This window comes from Sarcophilus harrisii, chromosome 2 (assembly GCF_902635505.1).
Source record: "Sarcophilus harrisii chromosome 2, mSarHar1.11, whole genome shotgun sequence".
Lineage (NCBI taxonomy): Eukaryota > Metazoa > Chordata > Mammalia > Dasyuromorphia > Dasyuridae > Sarcophilus > Sarcophilus harrisii.
The window spans coordinates 443,751,302-443,770,966 of NC_045427.1; the positions used below are offsets into that span (position 1 = coordinate 443,751,302).

The 19,665-nt window shown below is 36.3% G+C and overlaps 1 protein-coding gene across 1 annotated transcript; it reads right to left on the reverse strand.

Moving 5' to 3' along the window:
* Positions 1–991: 991 nt before the first annotated feature.
* Positions 992–19,627, reverse strand: PSMD5 (proteasome 26S subunit, non-ATPase 5). Its single transcript, XM_003757079.4, has 10 exons — positions 19,411–19,627; positions 8,139–8,283; positions 7,740–7,853; positions 6,888–7,016; positions 5,969–6,078; positions 5,201–5,343; positions 4,676–4,867; positions 3,609–3,718; positions 2,943–3,083; positions 992–2,097 (listed from the first exon to the last, which is right to left on the reverse strand). Exons 1-10 carry the CDS (start codon positions 19,581–19,583, stop codon positions 1,840–1,842), a joined length of 1,515 nt encoding a protein of 504 aa, XP_003757127.1. The 5' UTR covers positions 19,584–19,627; the 3' UTR covers positions 992–1,839.
* Positions 19,628–19,665: the final 38 nt, after the last annotated feature.

Sequence of the window (19,665 nt, forward strand, 5' to 3'; positions counted from 1 at the left end):
TCTCTTCCTCAGTTTCCTCGTCTGATAATAATAGCACCTATCTCCCAGGATTTTTTTGAGGATCAAATATAGTCATGTTATTGGTTTAGAAGTATGTTTCTTTTCTGGTAATAACAATAATAGCTAACATTTAAATACAGCTTTAAAGTTTGCAAAGCACTTTACAAATATTATTATGTTTGACCATTATGTCTGCCTCTTAGAATTCCTAACTCCCTTCAAAGCATAGCTATTCAAATGGCCCCTTTCCTATGATACCTTTCCTGAACCTTCCAAGTGTTAATGCTTCTCCTTAAGAAATTACAATGTATTATGTATTTTACATACATACAATGCATGTATTTGTAAACACATGCTGTTTCCTTTAAGAAAAAGTCAGCTCTTTGAAAGCATTTTTGCCTTTGTATGTTTCAATGCTTAATATTTTATAGTTTTCTTGGATAGAACAGTCACCAAATTCGTTTGGAAAAACTCATTTCAAAATATTAATGTATGAAAAAGCAAGTCATTAGGTGTACTGATGTGTTATAGAAGTAATAGGATGGAAAGAGAACCAGCTGGGCTGTCAGGAGACCTGAGTTCTAATGACAATGTTGCTACCAATTCATTGTATGACCTTGGGGGCAAGTTACTTCCTTTCTCTGGGCCTCAATTTCCTCATGGATAAAACCACAAGATCCCAAAAGTTCCTTCGAGCACAAAAGTTCTACAATTCCAAAAACCCATCTTTACCAAACTGATACTAAGCCCTTTGATTTAGGCCACTGCAAGGTACTAAAGAGGTGACTAATTAATGATGATAGGGGAATATTAGTAGTCATTAGCTGTAGAAAGGTCTCTTCTAAGTCTACCATCCTGTTTGTAGTAATTCAAGCCTAGTACCTATAGAGAAATACTGAGTGCCAGATCACTTCAAATTTTAACATTCAATGAATCCTAGTACTCTATAGGAAACAGAAGGTATAGAGTAAGAACACATCTTCAGCAGATATTGCCAGGGAGAGTTTTTTAATCAAATGCAGTAAGAGAAAGAAGGGGAAAGAGTCACAATTATAAAAACAGAATAGATGCAAATCATTAATTACTGGAAAGAGTTATCAAAACAAGATTTCAAATTGGAAGGGTTTTTCCCCCTGGATTTTCCTTAAGTCACAGAATGTCTTATTTTCTTAGAAAGGACAATTATAAAAATCTCAAAAGTTCACCAAAGAGACCTTATTAAATAATGGTTTACTTGCATTATAAAGATGAGAACACATAATTTTAGGGGTCCATATTGCTTTATAATCTAAAGAAGATGCATATCCAATAGGGAAGAGGTAGTGGAGTAAAGAACAAAAAGATATGCCAAGAATAGAAGAAAATTCCTATTTAATTTGCTTTTTTTTTTTTTTTTTGGAATAAAGCACTATTTGTGGCAGGGAGCATTTTCTATTTAGGCATTTCTAGGTCAAAGAATTCCAGCATTTGTGGCTTTTTTTTTTTTTAATTATATTCAGTTTGGCAAGATCATGTGGATTTAGGAAGCAGAAAAATACTTAGTTCAAATAATGGCCAGTCCCTTGTAATGTGAAATATTTTCTTTTTGCAATCAAAGAGCTCCAAACCCGTTCCACAATGTACTTAAAATACAGCAACAACAAATGCATAGTTGTCAAGTCTATCTTAAACATACCATGATAATTTTTTTAAAAGTGCAATTATAGCTAGAAGTATTTTCTGTTTTGTTACATTAAATACAAACCCCTCCCTCCTCAAAACAAAATAAAACAAACCCAAAGGTCTTTGGAAGATGTCTTGGTCATCAAGGTTGGTCCCCTAAACTGAATTTTGTGGAACTCATTCTGCTCCTTCCACAGCTGTAGTTGAAACAGACTTCACAAAGTATGGGCCTTCACTCAGGTAAGCTCTCAGTCTTAAATAATACTGGTTTCCAAAGATTTCTGCAATTGTTTTCGAGTTTGCAAGGGCTTTCACTAGTTCATATTTGGCATCTTTTGAAGCTTTGTCATGTTCCACAGAACGATCCACAACATATTCCACAAAACCTGGACTATTAAACATAAGTCTCTGAGCCCAGGGTTGGTTTGCAATGGCCTAAAGATAAACAGAGAAAGAGAATAATTCCTTTTTAATCTTAAGAAAATGAAATAGAAGTTATAAAGACAGCTAATAAAGGAAGCTCCTTGAAGATAGGGACTGTAACTTATTTGCAAAATTGATAAATGTTTCTATTTACAGCTTATAAAATATTCTTCTTGGGGCAGCAAGCTAGTGCAGTGAATAGAGCTCCAGCCCTGAAGTCAGGAAGACCCAAGTTCAAATTTGACCTCAGACACTTAATATTTCCTAGCTGTTTGACCCTGGGCAAGTCACTTAAGTCTTAACGCGCGCGCGTGCACACACACACTATTCTTCTTAAAGCCCAATCAGAATACATATTATACTTTACAGATCTGGAGACCACATCTTAAAGAAGTTAAATAAATTGCCATTGTTACATAGCCATGAAATGACACAGCCTAGACTAAAACCCAGGCTTTCTGTTTCCAGGTCAAATACTTTTTCCACTACATTATGGAATCTCATCTACTACAGAGCTCTGAGCTTTGCATAATTAAAAAACTGGATAATGGATTAAGAAATTAAAGAAAAAATTAAATAACATTGTTAGATCAAACAGGAACTCAAAAAACTCTGGATATACCTTGATTAAAATGTACTAGACTAATTTCTGCAAAGTACAGGAAAAAAACACACAAAATTCCATAACTTATTCCTACTTTTTATATATTATGTTTCTCATGAAATCAAAAATTCCAAATTCTATTACATCCTTAAAAATAAAATCATTATCTAAACAACAGGAATTTCTCTATTAAGTTAAAACTACTTTATAACAATTACATTTGGCACTGCTAACTTTGGAAGGGAACACTTACTGTGAACACTTTTAATGCAGCACAATGCAGCTCAGGAAAAGGTTGGGTGCTGATTCCCCTAAAATGTTCCAGTGGTTCCCGAGTTAAAGACGAGAACCAGAATTCTGTCATTCTTAGGAGATCATCAGTCTGTTGATCATGCTGTAAGGCAAAGAGGGAAACACTCAATATTTTCAATATGGTAATAAAGAACACAGAATTTACAGTTAGAGCCCTAAAAATCTTTTGGTTCAAACCCTTCATTTTACTATGAGCTCCAGGGAGGTTAAGACACTTGTCCAAGATTAAACAACCTGTAAGCAGCAGAACCAGAAGCAAATCTGATTCCAACATCTTCACAAATATGGCTAAAAAGAATACAGGATTGGTAAAACATCTCAAATAATACCTTCATGGTCATGGTCAAGCCTTTTTACTCCACTGGACCCCAATTTCTACATAAAACGAAGAGACTGGACTAGATGAGCTCTCAGGTTACTTACATCTCTAGGATTCTATGGCAACTCTTATAGTAACACTAATTATTTATGGCATTATGCCCATACAATGAGTAAGGATAGCACTTACCTGACAAATGTCTTTATTTAAATTCTGAAATATCAAATCACACGTATTTAATCTACAAACATAATCCACGAATCTCTATCAACATTCTCGTCTACTTACTGGTAAATGAAGAAGAGATGAAATTGCATCCAAACATCTAATTTTAAGTTCTGTTGAAGCATTCTTTGCTTGGTGTCCTATTCTCTTTAGCAGGTGTTCAAATCGACTCCCTTTGGAAAATGAAAAATCAAATTGTATTAAACAAATTATATTATGTGTTTACACATAAAGACATTCTCTAACTCCATATGATAAATAAATATACTTTTAGAGACCAAATGATAGTCATGAAAACATGTACCTAACTACACACACACACACAGAGACACACACACTCAGTGATTTTCTAACTCTAGTCCAAAATCACCCTTGAACCAGTCTACATTTCTTATCTCCTTCTTTGGGAATCCTAATGGTTGCCAATCAATCAATATTTCTGGCTGTTATTTCATCATAAATATTGATTGCTTCTTAACATGTCTTGTATTGTAACTAGTGTTTTGTTTGTGATCTTTATTTGCACTGTTTTATCACTATAGTATCCACAGAACTATTTGTCATGCAAGATACTTATTTACATTGTACCTAAAGATAGAACATCAAAAGCACTATTATCATTGTAAATCTCTGTTTTATGCAGTGGTAAACTAGATTAGTGAAGGGATCAGAGTCCTTCATCTACCATAAAGTCAGCATGATCGAATAAAAGAAAAACTAGATTAAGTGTTTAGTGACTTGGTGTTCTAGTCCCAGCTTCTCTAGCATTCTATATGATTTTGAACAAATCACTTCACCTTTCTGAGTCCACGTCTCCATCTGTAAAATAAAGTAGAAGACTAGATGACCAATAATGTCTCTTTCAGAACTAACATGAAGTGATTCTATAAGTAATTAGTGGACCAAGACAACTTTGATCCATTGCAAATGAGAATCATTAATAAGTTTCAAAAAGTGACTTTTTAGGACTAGTTCCAAATTCATTAAGATTGTAAAAACAAAACAAAACATCAACTTTCTGTGGTATGTCAAATCTTCCAGCATGCAACTTAATGATAAACAACTGAATTATTTCTTCTTCATCAAATAATAAAAACTTCCTTTAGAAATCAAAGACAAACTGTACCAACCTGTTTTTTGTAAAACCTGTTTTCCTTCCACATTTGAGCCCAGGATCCCTAGGGTGTCCACTGCCACTCCTATCATGGTGGGGTCCTGACCTTCTGCCATTTCAAAGACTTTTTCTATAAAGATTGGGTATCGTTCACAGATCTGCTGAGGGCTATCCACTATTGCCAAGTTGCCAAAAAATTTGACAAATCCTAAAGAAAGCCACAAAGAAGCAATATGAACCAAGTAGCAAAATAGCATACACTGGACTACAACTAACTTTACCTTGTATTTTCACATAACTGAGCATAAGAAGAAAAATGACTAAATGTTCTGAGCATTGGGAGATATTTCAAAAATAATGCAACTCCCAAACAGGGAACCAGAACAGATAGAATAGAGACTTCAGTATAAAATGACTCGGGTCGCTTCTCAAAGGAGTCAGTTTTAACATCTTTTTTCAAAGACAAAAAAATCCTGGCTCTCTTTCTAAGAAGAAGATTCAGTGATTGCCTCTATTACAAAAGAAAAACAATATTTATTACCTGGCAAATAGAAACTGGAGAAAGGATCTGAATCTGCCCCAACAATGATATTAGAAATCTGATCAATTATTCCTTCTTGGGACAGGTACTGTCGTCCATGATGAGAGTATGCTAGTGATGTCACCATTTCTATACAGGTGGCTCTGCAATATATAAAATAGACCAAAGGATTTTAATTAGCTAGCCTCAAAATACTTTTAATGAAAAGTATATGCAGTTTCAGATTAAAAGCATTACAAAAATGAACCACTCAATCTGAGATACTCAAATGCTGCTCCTTCCAGCTCTAACATTCTATGATTCTGTGACTTTGTTTAGGAATATTACTAATTGAGATCACATTTATAAAACACAGGGTAAAAGGTATGTCTTGATTTTTTTCTTTTTCCTATAGTGACTGATGTTTACATTGGCTCCTCTCAATTAACAAATACTATGAAATACCATGGGATCATAAGATAGAGTAGAAAGAGACCTTATATATCATCTAGTCCAAGTCCATCCCCCTTCCTTCTTCTATGAATAAGGAAAACAAAATCAATAAAGGTCGACATCACCAAATTCACATAAATAAGTAGGTAGAAGAACCTTAACTTTAACCCAGGACTCCGAATTCAAAATTCAATGTTCTTTTCACTATCATTGCCTCTAATGAAGGCTCTGACAAATCATGGCTATATGGTCTTTTCTTCTAAGGGTCTGTTGGGAGCCAATTCAGATGAACTCTAGGCAGAAGTTTGCTTTCCAAAATCACCTTGTTCAACCCACCTGACTAGCACATCATCACCAGTCAGCTCTCTAATGAGCTGGGTTACCAATCCGCTGTTGGTACAGTATTTTAAGGATTCTGGTGACACAGAGGCAATCTCCACAATCAGCTAGAGTAAAACAAAACAAAAAAAAAAGCAGAGATGTAAAAGGAGCCAACCAGTATAACACTGGTTCTCAATTTAACCTAAAATAAAGATTGAAGGAACTTAAAATAGCATTTTTAGTTCTAAGGAAAACCAATACATGCCTCTACCCTGAGCTTAAAATTTCACATAATACTTACTTATTGCCAACAGAAGAAACTATATGATGTTTTAAAATTTTTCTCTTGTTTTAAAGCAATGATGAAAAATGTTTTAGTTTAAGGTAAGAACAAAACCAGGAAAAAAACTTTTAGTCTTTGATTTTAATCTTATTCAAAAGGAAATCCAGTTTTGCAGACAGTCCCCATCGATTTAGGTTCTATCTATTCATAGGATCATAGGATTCAGAGTTGGAAGGGATACAGATAGTTCATCCCTTAGTCACAAAACTAAGAAAAATAAAGGGACTTACTAAAATCAGATAAATATAGAACATCTCAGAGATAGTATTTAAATCCATTATCAATTATACTATGTTGCTTCAATCAGGCACTTAATAAGTATTTGCTGGGTGTGTGTCTTTAAATTCTTTGTGGATAGGACCCTTCAATCCTGACAAATTTTTGTATTCCATATTATGTAGCAATTTGTCATGTACATAGTAAACAAATACTTGTTTGCTGATTGATCTTTATATTGAAGCATTTGCTGTAATTTGTAATATGCTGTCATTATTACACTTTTGCATGATTTTCCTGGATCACTGTATCTTCCACAAGCAGATCTATAGTACATTTTGGTATAGATCATATAAAGAATAGTTTTCATCTTACCTCATAGACTCTGTACCGTATGATGTCACTTGTTTGCATTACATTTTTCAAGTCATCTAGTAGGCTGCTTTCAAATAAAGACTCCAATCCTGCTTGAGTTAGGGATATTCTTGACAGTGACTTGATAGCCTTGCAAAAGGAAATAATTTTCTTAATTATGTAAGCAGAGGAAAATAACAGTTAAAAAAAAAAGTACTTTATGAAGTGTTTCTCAAGTTATTTCATTCGAAACTCACAATAATACAAAGAGAAAGAAAAGTTATAATTTCCTCCCTTTTATTTTGGGAAACTGATGATCAGAGAAGTTAAGCTACATGCTCAAAGTCACATAGTAAGTGGCAATGCCAGATCTTGAGCTCAGTATTGGGTTTCTTTTTCACTATATCATGCTCCTTTCCAGTACTTGAAAATAGCAAGCTAAAAAAATCAATAGCTTACAACTAAGAAATTTTTAAAAGGTTTCTTCTGACAACAATCAAGTAAATAAAAATGATACTATGTATTCCCAAGGAAAGGAATAAAAACTTATCAATTTGCATTCATTTAGCAATGCATCACTGAGATACCCCAAATAAAGTTTCAATTCAAATTCAAAATTAACTAGCCACATAAGTCCTTCACTATTTACTATAAGATTCCCCTCTCCCTTTTTTTTTACTTCTTTTTAAAGAAATTGGCTTCTTCTTCTTCTTCTTCTTCTTCTTTTTTTTTTTTTTTTTTTACAAAGTCTAGTGGTTTTCATTCTAAAGAGAATTCTTATTCAGGAATAGGTTGGACTTAATTACCCCTGAAATACCTTTCAACTCTGAGATCCTGTGATTTTAAAGTGTTTCACAGGTCTAGAATACTCACTGTTTTTGCTATAGACAATTTTTCTGCACCAATGCAATAAATTATTTCCTTCAGTAATTCAGGACTATTGAGAATCTCAGTAACAGCCTCTGAATTTTCTACAATTCTTCCAACCTGAAAAATTACAAGATATTAATCAGTAACAGACATAGCAGGATGACAATACAAAAGTCAAATATCTTCATCTACTGAATCACATAATCATTCAATTCCTCAATAAAATTCCTTTTATTATGCATTAAAGATCGTTAACACAGCAATATGAGTCAGTGTAAATGCTGATATAGACCCCACTCCTTGTCACAAACGGATTGTAACTGTTGTCATACACCCACACCTCTGTAGAAAAAGAAAAATCTTGTGCAGGGCAGCATGTGCTGCCCTATTAAAATTCCATACCTGGGACAGAGTGAGGATTACCACAGCATCATCAGGGTGAGATAGTCCCCTATGCAGTTCATCCCTAAGGTTTCGGGCCACGTAGACTGGTTCCATAGCTTGGAGAAATCTCTCCAGAATGGATACACACAAGGTAGTCTGCTCCCTGAAAACCAAGACCCATCATTTATCAAGACGGGTAGAAAGGATGTCATGTAGGGGATGAGTAGCAGGGTAAGTTAATGTTCTGTTAAGTTCCAGTATCTTCACTGTCTTATCAAAACTGATCTATAACTAGCACCCAGTCTAAAGCTTTTCATGTTTGTACAAATAAAACTGATTAACTTGGGGTAGTGAGGGAGAGAATTGTTTTTGCTTTACTGGAAAAAAAACCTGTATTTGAATAGCTAACACTATTTGTGAATATTAATGTACCTTTCACATATATGCATTTCTGGTCATTTGATCCACTATTAGGGAACTCTAAGGACTGTTGGTCAAGGATGTTTTAGTTCAAGTGTTTAAGCAGCCACTATGTATCTTGCCATGTGTTTGACACAATGAGAAAACTGAGAAGTAAAAGACATAATCTTTATCCTATGAAGCTTCTCACAAGCATGTTGGAGAAATGTTTTTCACATGAAACAGATCAATAAAAAAACAGTATAAAACTAAATGTAATAGTCTGGAATAGGGAAGATATGCTGTGACTAAGCCATATATATTAAATATGTACACAAGTCAAACAACAGGTTACCTAGTATTTAACTATTAATAACTTTGAAAGAAATTAATCATTTTTCTCCTCCAAGCCTGTATCTTTGGAACTTCAACCTTTCTACTTAAGTCTCTCCTATACATAGCCCAGGAATCTAGACATGTAATACAAGTTCAAGTCAGTTGCTTAAGATAAGAAGGAAAGTGTGTGATAAAGACTACTGCAATCAGAAGTAGTGAAACTTGAATTCTGTCCAACTTCTGGTACTAACTTACCATATAATCCTGATTATTAGTCAGTCCATTTTGTTAGACCCATCTTCTCTCATGTCAATTGAGGGGGTTGGATATGATGAACTCTTAAGGACTCTTCAAATTCTAACATTATTCTCAAGTTCAGAGTGGAGATTATATACAAATAAATGATTTGGAGGCATATATTAATATGCAATTGATTCAGATTAATATGATTTTTAATGGTTTTAATTTTAAATAAATTTCTGGTTCTAGTTCTCACTTTTACTTCCTGATTCTGATCAGTTCCAACTGACCTGTAATCTAGCATACCGAATATACTAAATAATAAGAGCCTGACAGCTCTCACAGAAATTACAAAATGGTCTTCATTCTTTTCCAAGGTAGATGGCTTGCTATCCTTGCTAATTTCATCTTTCTATTAAGTCTTTACAAACTAACTTACCTCTCATTTCTATTACCCTTTTTTCATTATTTACTGCTCTCCTAAATTCAAATCAAACAATATTTAACTTTTTTATTCATCTCTTTTATTCTTATATCACTTCGATTCCACACTCCACCCCAATTTCTTCTCCTCCTATGGAGTCATCCTCTACAATAAAGGATTTTTTCAAAAAAAGAAAAAGGAAAAAATAACAACAACAAAACTAGGAAAACCAATTGATACATAATATATGCAATGGTTCACACTAATGAACTCTTAAACTAGGAAAACCAATTGATACATAATATATGCAATGGTTCACACTAATGAACTCTTACCTGAGCGGGAAGCTAGCCCTCTTTTTCCAAAACAATTCTATTACTCTATATTCCCTCTCTACTCTTAAACTACTTTCTGCTTTAACAACTATCCAAAAATGCCCATTCAATAAATATCAAGCACTTTACAATTCAGTGGAAATAACATAGGTTCACATGCAAACAATATAACATATGAAATATGCAATGAGTGAAATGAGAGGTGGGAGCAATGTGCTATAGGAATTAAGAAAGGGGATCAAAGTATACTGGACAAAGGAGAGAAGACCTAGAGTTCTTGGCTCTGCCACCATCAGGTTGTATGTGACTACGGGCAAGTTATTTCAGTTCTCTAGGCTTCAGTTCTCTACTCTCTAAAACAAAAATTATGTGATGGCCAAGGTTCTTTTAAGAAGTGATGTGGCATAAAAAAACAGATGGATTGAAGTCAAGACCTGGGATCAAGTCCTGCTTCTAATATATGCTAGATCTATTACCATAAGTAAGGCACAACCTCTCAGTGGTTCAGGTTCTTTAAGACTACAGATATGTTGATTGTCATTGTAAAAGGAGTTTCCACAATCCCCCAAAGACATGGAATGAAAGATCCAGAGGCTCTAAAAGATTCCTTCCAACTACACACTTCTGTGATAATTTGTGGACTTCAATAAGGAAAATTAAGGAAAATACCCCAGCAAAGTTAGCACTGAGCATGAGGAAGGAGGTTAGAAGTAAAAAGAACAACTAAATGTCTACTGTGAGTTGCCAAATAAAAAAAATCAGACCCTGTATTAAGATTATGATGAGAAATAGACAAGAAGGAACAGATGTCGAAGATAATATAAGGGCAAAATCTATAGAACTTTATGACTACCTGAATTAGGAGCAAAGAGAAGTTAGGCATCTAAGTCCAGAAAGCCATATTAATATTTAAGAACATTACCATCCCCCCCCCCCACCAAAATCCAACACAATTATCTCAGACAAACAGGGATATAGTCAGTATCAACTAGTATTTCTTAAGTATTATTATATGTCAGGCACAGTGCTAAATTCGTGGGATAAAAGATGGACAAATGACAATCCCTTTCCTACAAAATTGAAACAATTATATACAAACATGATTCACACGGGAAAAACTAGAAGTAGCCAAAAAGGGAAGCATTAAGATTAAAGAGGACTAAAAAAGCCAAAAAGGGAAGCATTAAGATTAAAGGGGACTAAAAAAGCTTTCTAGGAAAAGGTATAACTTTAGCTGAAATAAGAAGAAAATCAAGGAAGCTGTGAGACAGATGTGGAAGAAGAGCATTTCAGGCATGCAGGACAATCAATGAAACACTCAAAAGTTAGGAGAATGTTATGTACAAGAAGCATCAAGATCAGTGTCATTTCATTGTATAATTAAATATAAGACAAGGATAAAAGGGGCTAGTTTAGCCAGGAAGGGCAAGATTTTACTTTAGATCCTGGAGGTCACAGGGAGTCCCTGAAGTTCACTGAAAGGGAGGAGAGGGGAACAAGAGTAAGACTGACAAAGTTAGATCACTTTAGGAAGATTAATTTGACTCAGTGAAAGACCAATTTAAGTGGGAAAAGATTTAAGGCAGGAGACTAGCTGTAGGCAATTACAATAATCTAGGAATAAAGTGATAAGGCCTTCTCTTAGAGGAGAGAAGAGAAGCATATACAAGACATATTATAAAGGTAAAATCAATATGCCTTGCTATAACTGGGTATAAGAAGTGAGAGTGAGGAATCAAGAATACTATCTCTATTGCAAACTTGAATCACTAGAAAGTATGGTGATGCTTTCCACAGTAACAAAAAAGAAAAGAAGACTTTCAAAGAAAAATAAAGAGTTCTGTTTTAGATATGTTGAATTTAATATGTCTATGGTAGAGATAGCAAACTCCGTTTGCAAAACTCTTCTACCCAGATTGAAACATAATTAGAAAATGTTTAATAAAATAAAATACAACAAAGACAATATTATTTATGGTTTTCTAAGTCAACATACAGCTGGCCATTTCTATTTGAGTTTGACACAACCAGTCTATAGGAAAAAATCTAGTTGGAGATATCCAGAGGTATAGACTGAAGGTCAACAGAGAGGTTAGGGCTCTGATATGAAATTAATCTGTACAGAGAAAATAACTGAACCCATGGAGTTCTGAGATAATCAAATGAAATAGTATAAAAAGAGAAGAGAGTGAAACCTTGGGCTTTGATTATTGGGCATGATGCAGATGAATATCCAAACAAAACAATCATAACAAAATCAGAGAAGTGATCAGACAGGAGAGAGAGAGAGAGAGGTGGTATGAAAACCTAAAGAGGAGAATATGAAGGAGAAGAGTGATCAACAATGTAAGACACAGCAAAGAGATCAAGAAGAATATTGAGAAAAGGTCGTTATATTTGGTAGTTAAGACATCATTGGTGACTTTGGAGAGAGCAGATTCAACTGAATGAGAAGAGAGTGAAAGGAAAGGAAGTGAGACCACTTAGGATAGACAGCTTTTCCAAAGAGTTTAGCCATAAAAGGAGTAAAACATTTAGGACAACAGCTAGCAGGGATGAATAGTTTATGTGAGGCTTCCTCTAATGATGGGTAAGACAGGGCTGGTTTTGTAAGGCAATAGGGATACAATCACTAGATAGGGAAGGATCAAAAATTAGTAAGGGAACAAGGATGAGAAACAGAGCAATCTGCTGGAGAAGACAGGATGAAATGTGAAAACTGTGCACATAATAGAAGGCATCTCAGTGATGAGACGAGAATCAGCGGAAAAGAGGAAGCTCTTGATAAGCTCTCCCATTTTTTTTTTCAATGAAATATGAAGCAAAGTAAGCAAAGTAAAGCAAAGTAAGACACTGGTATAAATTAAAATAAAATCAGCGCTATCAAGGAAGTTGTATCATCCAAATGCAGCCAAACTTAGCGAGTACAAAAAGAACAGAGTAAAGAAAAGGTTTAAGATGAAATCTAGTTTGCTATTTTTTGAGTAATTATTCCAATAAACACTAGGCTTTTCAGCACAGTGGAAGGTTAAAATAGCTTTAGAGAAGAAGGATGGTAGGAGGGAGGTTTGGGTTGAGAATAGAAATATGAGAGTAATCAATGAGGTTTAAACAATCAACAACAGAGGCTAGGTTAAAATTCACTAGGATGAGATGTTTAGAGTAAGAAATCACTGAGCAATGAGTTCAGGTAGGTTTCCATTGGACACAGAGATATAACCTTGGAGAGAGTTGTCCAAGCAAATCAGGTAGATGTCTATGACTGGGTTTCTGGAATTTGATGGAGTGGTATAGGCATTAAATATTTAAAGGAACTTCTCTGCCTTATATTTATATATACATATATTTAGGGGAGAGAGTTTTTTGTTTGTTTTAGATGGGGCAATGAATAAAGACTAGGCTTAGAATCAATTAGAGTTATCTTCCCGAGTTCAAATCTGACTTCAGACACTAGCTTTGTGATCCTGGGCAAGTCATTTTACCTTGTTCCCTAGCTCTTCATCTGTAAAATGAGCCTGAAAAGGAGATGGTAAGCCACTATAGTATCTTTGCCAAGAAAATCCCAAATGGGTCACAGAGTCAGACACAACTGAACATACATATCTTTTTAAAGAAAAAAGTATTCTCTCCCAAAGAAGGAAGATTATTACTTGGGTCAGGATATTCAGTTGAACAATTTAATAAGCATTTAACTGTATGTGACATTGTGCTAAACTCTCTGCCAAGAACTGAAGCACTATGTTAGGTAACTGTGGGGAATTCAGTGGAACTGAGCTTGAAATAAAGGAAAACTCTGGATCAAGGGAAGGAATGGTATTATCTTCCTCCTTAGTTCTCTCACTCAGTAGCAGATAGTAGATAGGGTTTAGGGTGTTGTTGAGGCTTCTAAAGAGCCTCTTCATTCTTAGATTTTACTAAACTGGGCTTCAAGACTATACATAATATGGCATCAATTTGTTTTGGCAATAGTCTTCTTTCATACTACAATTCTAAATATTCCTGCCCCTATTATATACTGTCTGTATTTTCATAGAATCATGGAATCTGAATCAATGGAATCTTGAAGGAGGACCTAAAAGATCACTTACTCCAATTTTCTGAAGCATAAATTCCTCTTGCTAACTTCCACCTATTGATCCAACTTCTATCTTCTGATGAAATAAGAGTTACTGATTTCTACTCAATTCAATTCAATAAGCATTTATTAAGCACTTGTGCCAGGTCCTAGGGATACAAAAACAAAACAAGGCCCTTTCTTTTTGTTGTTGTTGTTGAGGAAATTGAAGTTAAGTCACTTGCCCAGGGTCACACAACTAGGTATTAAGGGTCTGAGACCAGATTTGAACTCAGGTCCTCCTGACCTTCAGGGCTGGTGCTCTGTCCACTGTGCCATCTAGCTGCCCCAAGGCCCTACTTTCTTCTTCTTCTTTTTTTATATAGCTTTTTATTTACAAGTTATATGCATGGGTAATTTTACAGCATTGACAATTGCCAAACCTTTTGTTCCAATTTTTCCCCTCCTTCCCCTCTCCAACCCCTCCCCCAGATGGCAGATTGATCAATACATGTTAAATATCTTAAAGTATAAATTAAATACAATATAAATACACATGTCCAAACAGTTATTTTGCTGTACAAAAGAATCGGACTTTGAAATAGTGTACAATTAGCCTGTGAAGGAAACCAAAAATGCAGGCGGACAAAAATAGAGGGATTAGGAATTCTATGTAGTGGTTCATAGTCACTTCCCAGAGTTCTTTAGCTGGGTGTAGCTAGTTCAATTCATTACTGCTCTATTGGAACTGATTTGGTTCATCTCATTGTTGAAGATGTCAAGGCCCTACTTTCAATGAAAGTACAATCTACTTTGGGGATGTAAAGAGAACCCTATATTTGGAATCAAAGGACATGGATTTAACCTGTTTTTACATAAAAGTAGTGAATCTTTGGGCAAATCACTCAATCCCTCAGGAACTTGGTTTTCTCATCTATAAAATGAGGAGGTTGGACTACAGGATTTGTAAGGTTTCTTTCACCTATAAATCTATGATACTATAAACTTAAGTCACAGCTAAGTATATACAAGTTAATTTAAGAAAAAAAGAGAACACTATTCTGCGTAGTCATTTATCTTTTGTCTATACTCTCATTAGATGACTTCATCAGCCCCAAAGGGTTTAAATAAACCTTTAAACCCTAATCTGTAGAACTGTCTCTAGTCAGTAACACATTTCTTATTTAACATTTCAAAATGGAAATGGCATAGGCATTTCAAACTCAACTTATCCAAAACAAAACTCATTTATCTTTCCTCCAAAACCTTTCCCCCCTTCCCTGTTTCTTTCCAGAGCACTATTATCCTTCTAGTCACCCAGGTTTGGAACCCCCTTGTTCTGTCAGAATCTTCAACTTTCCCCCATTCAATACATCCAATCAGCTGCAAAATCTTGTCATCTACACTTCCTCAATATCCTCACATGTATTTGGTAGCCATCACCATAATTCATGAGGGTAAGGGAACAAGCACTTAGTAAGCCCCTATTATGTGCCAGGCACTGTGTTAAGTAAGCACTCTGCAAATATTATCTCATTTGGAATGTTTACAATGAAAGAAAAAGATTGAGAGAGGTTAAGTGACTTGTCCAGAATCCCACAGCTACAGCCTAAAACTGGATTTGAATTGGTCCTCCTGACTCCAGGCCCCACATTCTATCCACTGTACTCACCTGTTGCCTAGTTCAGGTCCCCAACACTTTTCACCTGGATTATTCTAATGTGAGCCACCTAACTGGTCTTCCTGCTTTAAATCTCTTCACTCCATCGTCACAGAAAGGCCAAAGAAATTTTAAGGACAGAAAGTGACAAGTGAATCTGTTACTCTCCTATTCAACAAACTAAAATGGCTATTATCTTTAAAATCAAATATAAGCTTCTCTGTTTAGCTTTTAAAGTCCTTAATAACATGATCCCAACCAGCCTCACCTTCTTCCTACACTTTATGGCAGTGGTTTTCAAAGTGTGATAAAATCTGGGGGTGTCTCTGAAACCTTTTCAGAAGAGATACAAATTCAAAATTCATTTTTATTTCTAATATGGTAAATATCTATTAATATAACTCATATAAACAAAAAACCTTTGGACAGATCCTCAATAATTTTAATGGTATAAAGACACTGAGAACTAAAGTTTGAGAACCACTGCTTTATGGTCTCATTAAACTAGCCACCTTATTCTTCAAACATGACACTTCATCTCTCTACTTTCTCCCATGTTTTATGTTCATCCCCACTTTACCTTCACATGTTAAAATTGCTTGTAACCTTCAAAAACTGCTCAAACAGTACCTTATGCACAGTCTTTCCTTATTCCCCAGCTTGCTAGTATTCCCCCCCCCAAAAAAAAAATTTACTTTGTATTGGTTTTGTACATACTTACACACACATTATCTCCTTACATTACAAAGAATGTAATCTCTTTGACCAAAGGGACTTTTATCTTTGTCTTTGTATCCCCAGCATCAAGTACAGCAGGCACTTAAAAATTCATATTAATTAAAAATTGGGGAGATCAAAAAACAATTTTCATAGGAAGTGGCTGGAAGGAGTTGAGGTCTGAAGGAAGCTAGTTTCTAATGGCAGAAGGGAAGAAAATGCATTCCAGCTATGGGTGACGACGCCTCATGTGATTAGAAAGAGTTAGGAGTAGCCAGTTTGGCTAGAATGAAGATAGATGAAATGAAATACTATATAATAAGATTAGAAAAGTACATTAATATCATACTAGTGAGAACTTCATATGCACTGAAGAGTTTGCATTTTATTCTAGAGGCAATTAGGGAAACACTGAAAACCTTTGAGAAGATCAGAACCTTGCCTTAGTAAGATTTTGGCAGCAGCTCAAGAGGATGAATTGCAGTTGCAGGTAGCCAGCTAATAGAGGGAATAAGGCAATGGACTTAGAATCAGGAAACTTGTCAATTCTGGCTTCAGATATTTGCTAGCTGTGTGACCCTGGGCAAGTTACTTAATCTGTTTATCTCAGTTTCAATATCTGCAACAATTGGGGAAAATAATAGCATTTGTCCCCCAGCATTCTTGAGAAGTCCAAATATGATAATACATGTAAAAGTACTTTAAAAAGCTTAAAGTACTACGTAAATATTATTCATGGCAACCTGAATTAGGGTAATGGGTTGGGATAAGAGAAAGGGACAGATCATAGTAACATGTAGATGAAACTTATTCAAGAACTGATTGGATATAGAGGGAGAGAAAAGACATTAGAATTAGTTAACAAGCATTTATGAAGCAATTGCTGCATGCCAGTCACTATGATAAATGCTGAGAACTCCAAGACAAAGATGAAACAGCTACTGGGCCTCAAAGAGATAGAATTTACATTAACAGGTTTATTCAAAATATTTTTTTTAAAAAAAGGATGATCCCAATATTCTTAAATTAGGTAACAAGGATTATGATTAATTAACTTCCAGAGAAACAGGAAAGTTTGGAGTTCTGTCCTATATAAGCTGAGTTTGAAATGTTGATAAGACAATCAAGGAGACATACAAAATACAATAGCATTTACAAATATAAGATTCAGACTAGGGATGGAAATATAGATTTAGGGACTACTTACACAGAGACAAATTTATGTTGAATGGATGAAATCTTTAGGGGAGCAAAATGAGAGAAAAGAAGATCAAGAAGAGGAGCTTTAACAGCTAGCCATGATTAAGGGATGAGAGATGGATGATGATCCAACAAAGGCCTGAGAAATGTTCAAGATAGTTAGGATAGGTCCCCAAGAGACAGCCCTTGAAATATCAGATGATAGCCCATCATATCACTATTTAAGTCTTCTACTTCTCTTTTTCCAGAGCTTTCCTGACTCTCTGCCTTTGTTCATTCCCAGTATCTAGAACATTCTGTCTTTTTGATCCAAAAACTCTGTCTGTTGATATCTTTTCTATCCTTTAATACCATCTCTTCTATGAAAAATTCCTTGATTCCTAAAACAGAGATAAGGTGTTTCTTTCGCATATGAACAATAAACTTCTGAGATGAAAATACAATTCAAATATCAAGTACCCCGGCTAGGGTAATAGAGAATTTAGGTAAAACATACTCCAAATTTTATGGTCTGGAAAGGGGATAGGAAAGAAAATTATCACAGATATAAAAATTTTTAATTACTCTCATGCACTTAAAAGAACACTTAATGAACAGAAAGCTGGCCTTGAAGGCAAGAAGGTTTGGATTTTAGTCTCATTTCTGATATACCTTCTGTATAACACTATAAACTGCAGATTAAATACCTTGGTCAAATCCCTAATTTTGTGTAGTCTTACATTCCTAAAAGACCATAATTATCTTAGGGGCAAATACTGTCTTAATAATAACCTTTGTATCCTTTCCTGTCTTTTATAAATTTTCATCCCATCCCTCATCAGTGTGTGGAAGTGAAACCTGACTGGTCCTAGTAAGTTGAAAAGGCTTGGGAATATCAAAAAGAAATCCCAGATCCCCACAATGGAGTTATCTTTCATCGGCATAACGTTATGAAAAAATCTGCAAGCTATGTTCTGCGTTCTTCTTATGTTTTAAAGTTTCTTCAGATTCTAGTACTCTCTGACTGGACTGGAACCTAAATAAACATATATCAAACAGTCCCTCCGACAACAGACCAAGGCCTAGACACAGTAACACTCGTGAAGGAATGACGTGGGGAAGATGCTTCAACAACATACTGTGGAGGCTAGGGGAAAGGCAGGGAGAAGGGGAAAGACAGGATGACTTCGGATAGACCCGTCTGCAGAAGGAGAGAGGGGAGTGAGTAGTGAGATGCACTTATCCAAGTCTTATTAAGTAGTCACTATTTGCCAAGTCGCTGCCATTTGTACAAATGAGAAAGCTAAGGCCCAAGTTACACAAGCAGCGAACCCCAGTGCCCTGAATCTTCCCACTTGAATAATAAACGGACTAAAACACGTCGCAGGTAGCCGCGATACTGCCACACTGATTACGTGGGTAGATGATTTATTACCCACGTACGCATCTCACAGCCCCGTTAGGCGGGGATCTCGGGGGCGTTTCCGGTTTAGCGCTATTTATATTTCGGAGCATGAGGGCAGAGTGCTAAGTAATAACGCTGCTTGTGGAGATTTAACGGTCGAAAAGAAGCGGGAAGAAGCCTTAACTAGCTTATCTCTAGCGAGTGTGGCCCAGAAAGGGTTAAGTCCCAAGGGACTGGAAAGCAACAGGGTCGGCTCTCGAACTCGGCTCTTCCGCCTCCAGACCCTGAGCCCTTTTCCCGCGAGATCTGAAAGCGAGGCTAGGCAGGGCCTGCGGGGTGATGAAGCCGGGGCCCCGGGACCCTCCCAGGTCAGGGGGACCCTCCCAGGTCAGGAGGACTCTCCGGCCCGGCCTCGCCAAGCCACGCCTCCCGCGGGGGGTGGGGACGCATCGCTGTCGCGACAGAGCCAGCCACACCAGGACTGCACAGAGGGAGACCCTGAGGGGACGGGTGCCCGCCGCGCCCCCGGGATTCTCCTTACCGCTGATGCGCGTCGAGCAGCGAGAAAAGAGGCCCAAGTCGGAGCTCGGCTGCCTGCTCCCGCAGCGAGCTAAGAGGCACAGCCTGCAGGGCAGCCTGCAAAGCCCGGAGCTCTTCCATCGGCGCCTCCAGCCTCGCCACTTCCCGCAGCAGATCGACTACCTGCGCCGCCATCTTTCCAGAGAATGCCGGCTCGCCTCTAGTCCCGCGCAACGCGAGACTTAGAGCGTCCCAGGATACGGTGGCCGAGAGGCGA

Excerpts from the sequence above, each read along its gene's own strand:
- PSMD5 (XM_003757079.4), bottom strand. The coding sequence starts at position 19,583 with ATGGCGGCGCAGGTAGTCGATCTGCTGCGGGAAGTGGCGAGGCTGGAG. Across the intron at positions 8,284-19,410 it reads CTGCTCGACGCGCATCAGCG|GGAGCAGACTACCTTGTGTG; the intron begins GTAAGGAGAATC and ends CTTGGTTTTCAG. Across the intron at positions 7,017-7,739 it reads AATTGTCTATAGCAAAAACA|GCTATCAAGTCACTGTCAAG; the intron begins GTGAGTATTCTA and ends TCCTTTTGCAAG.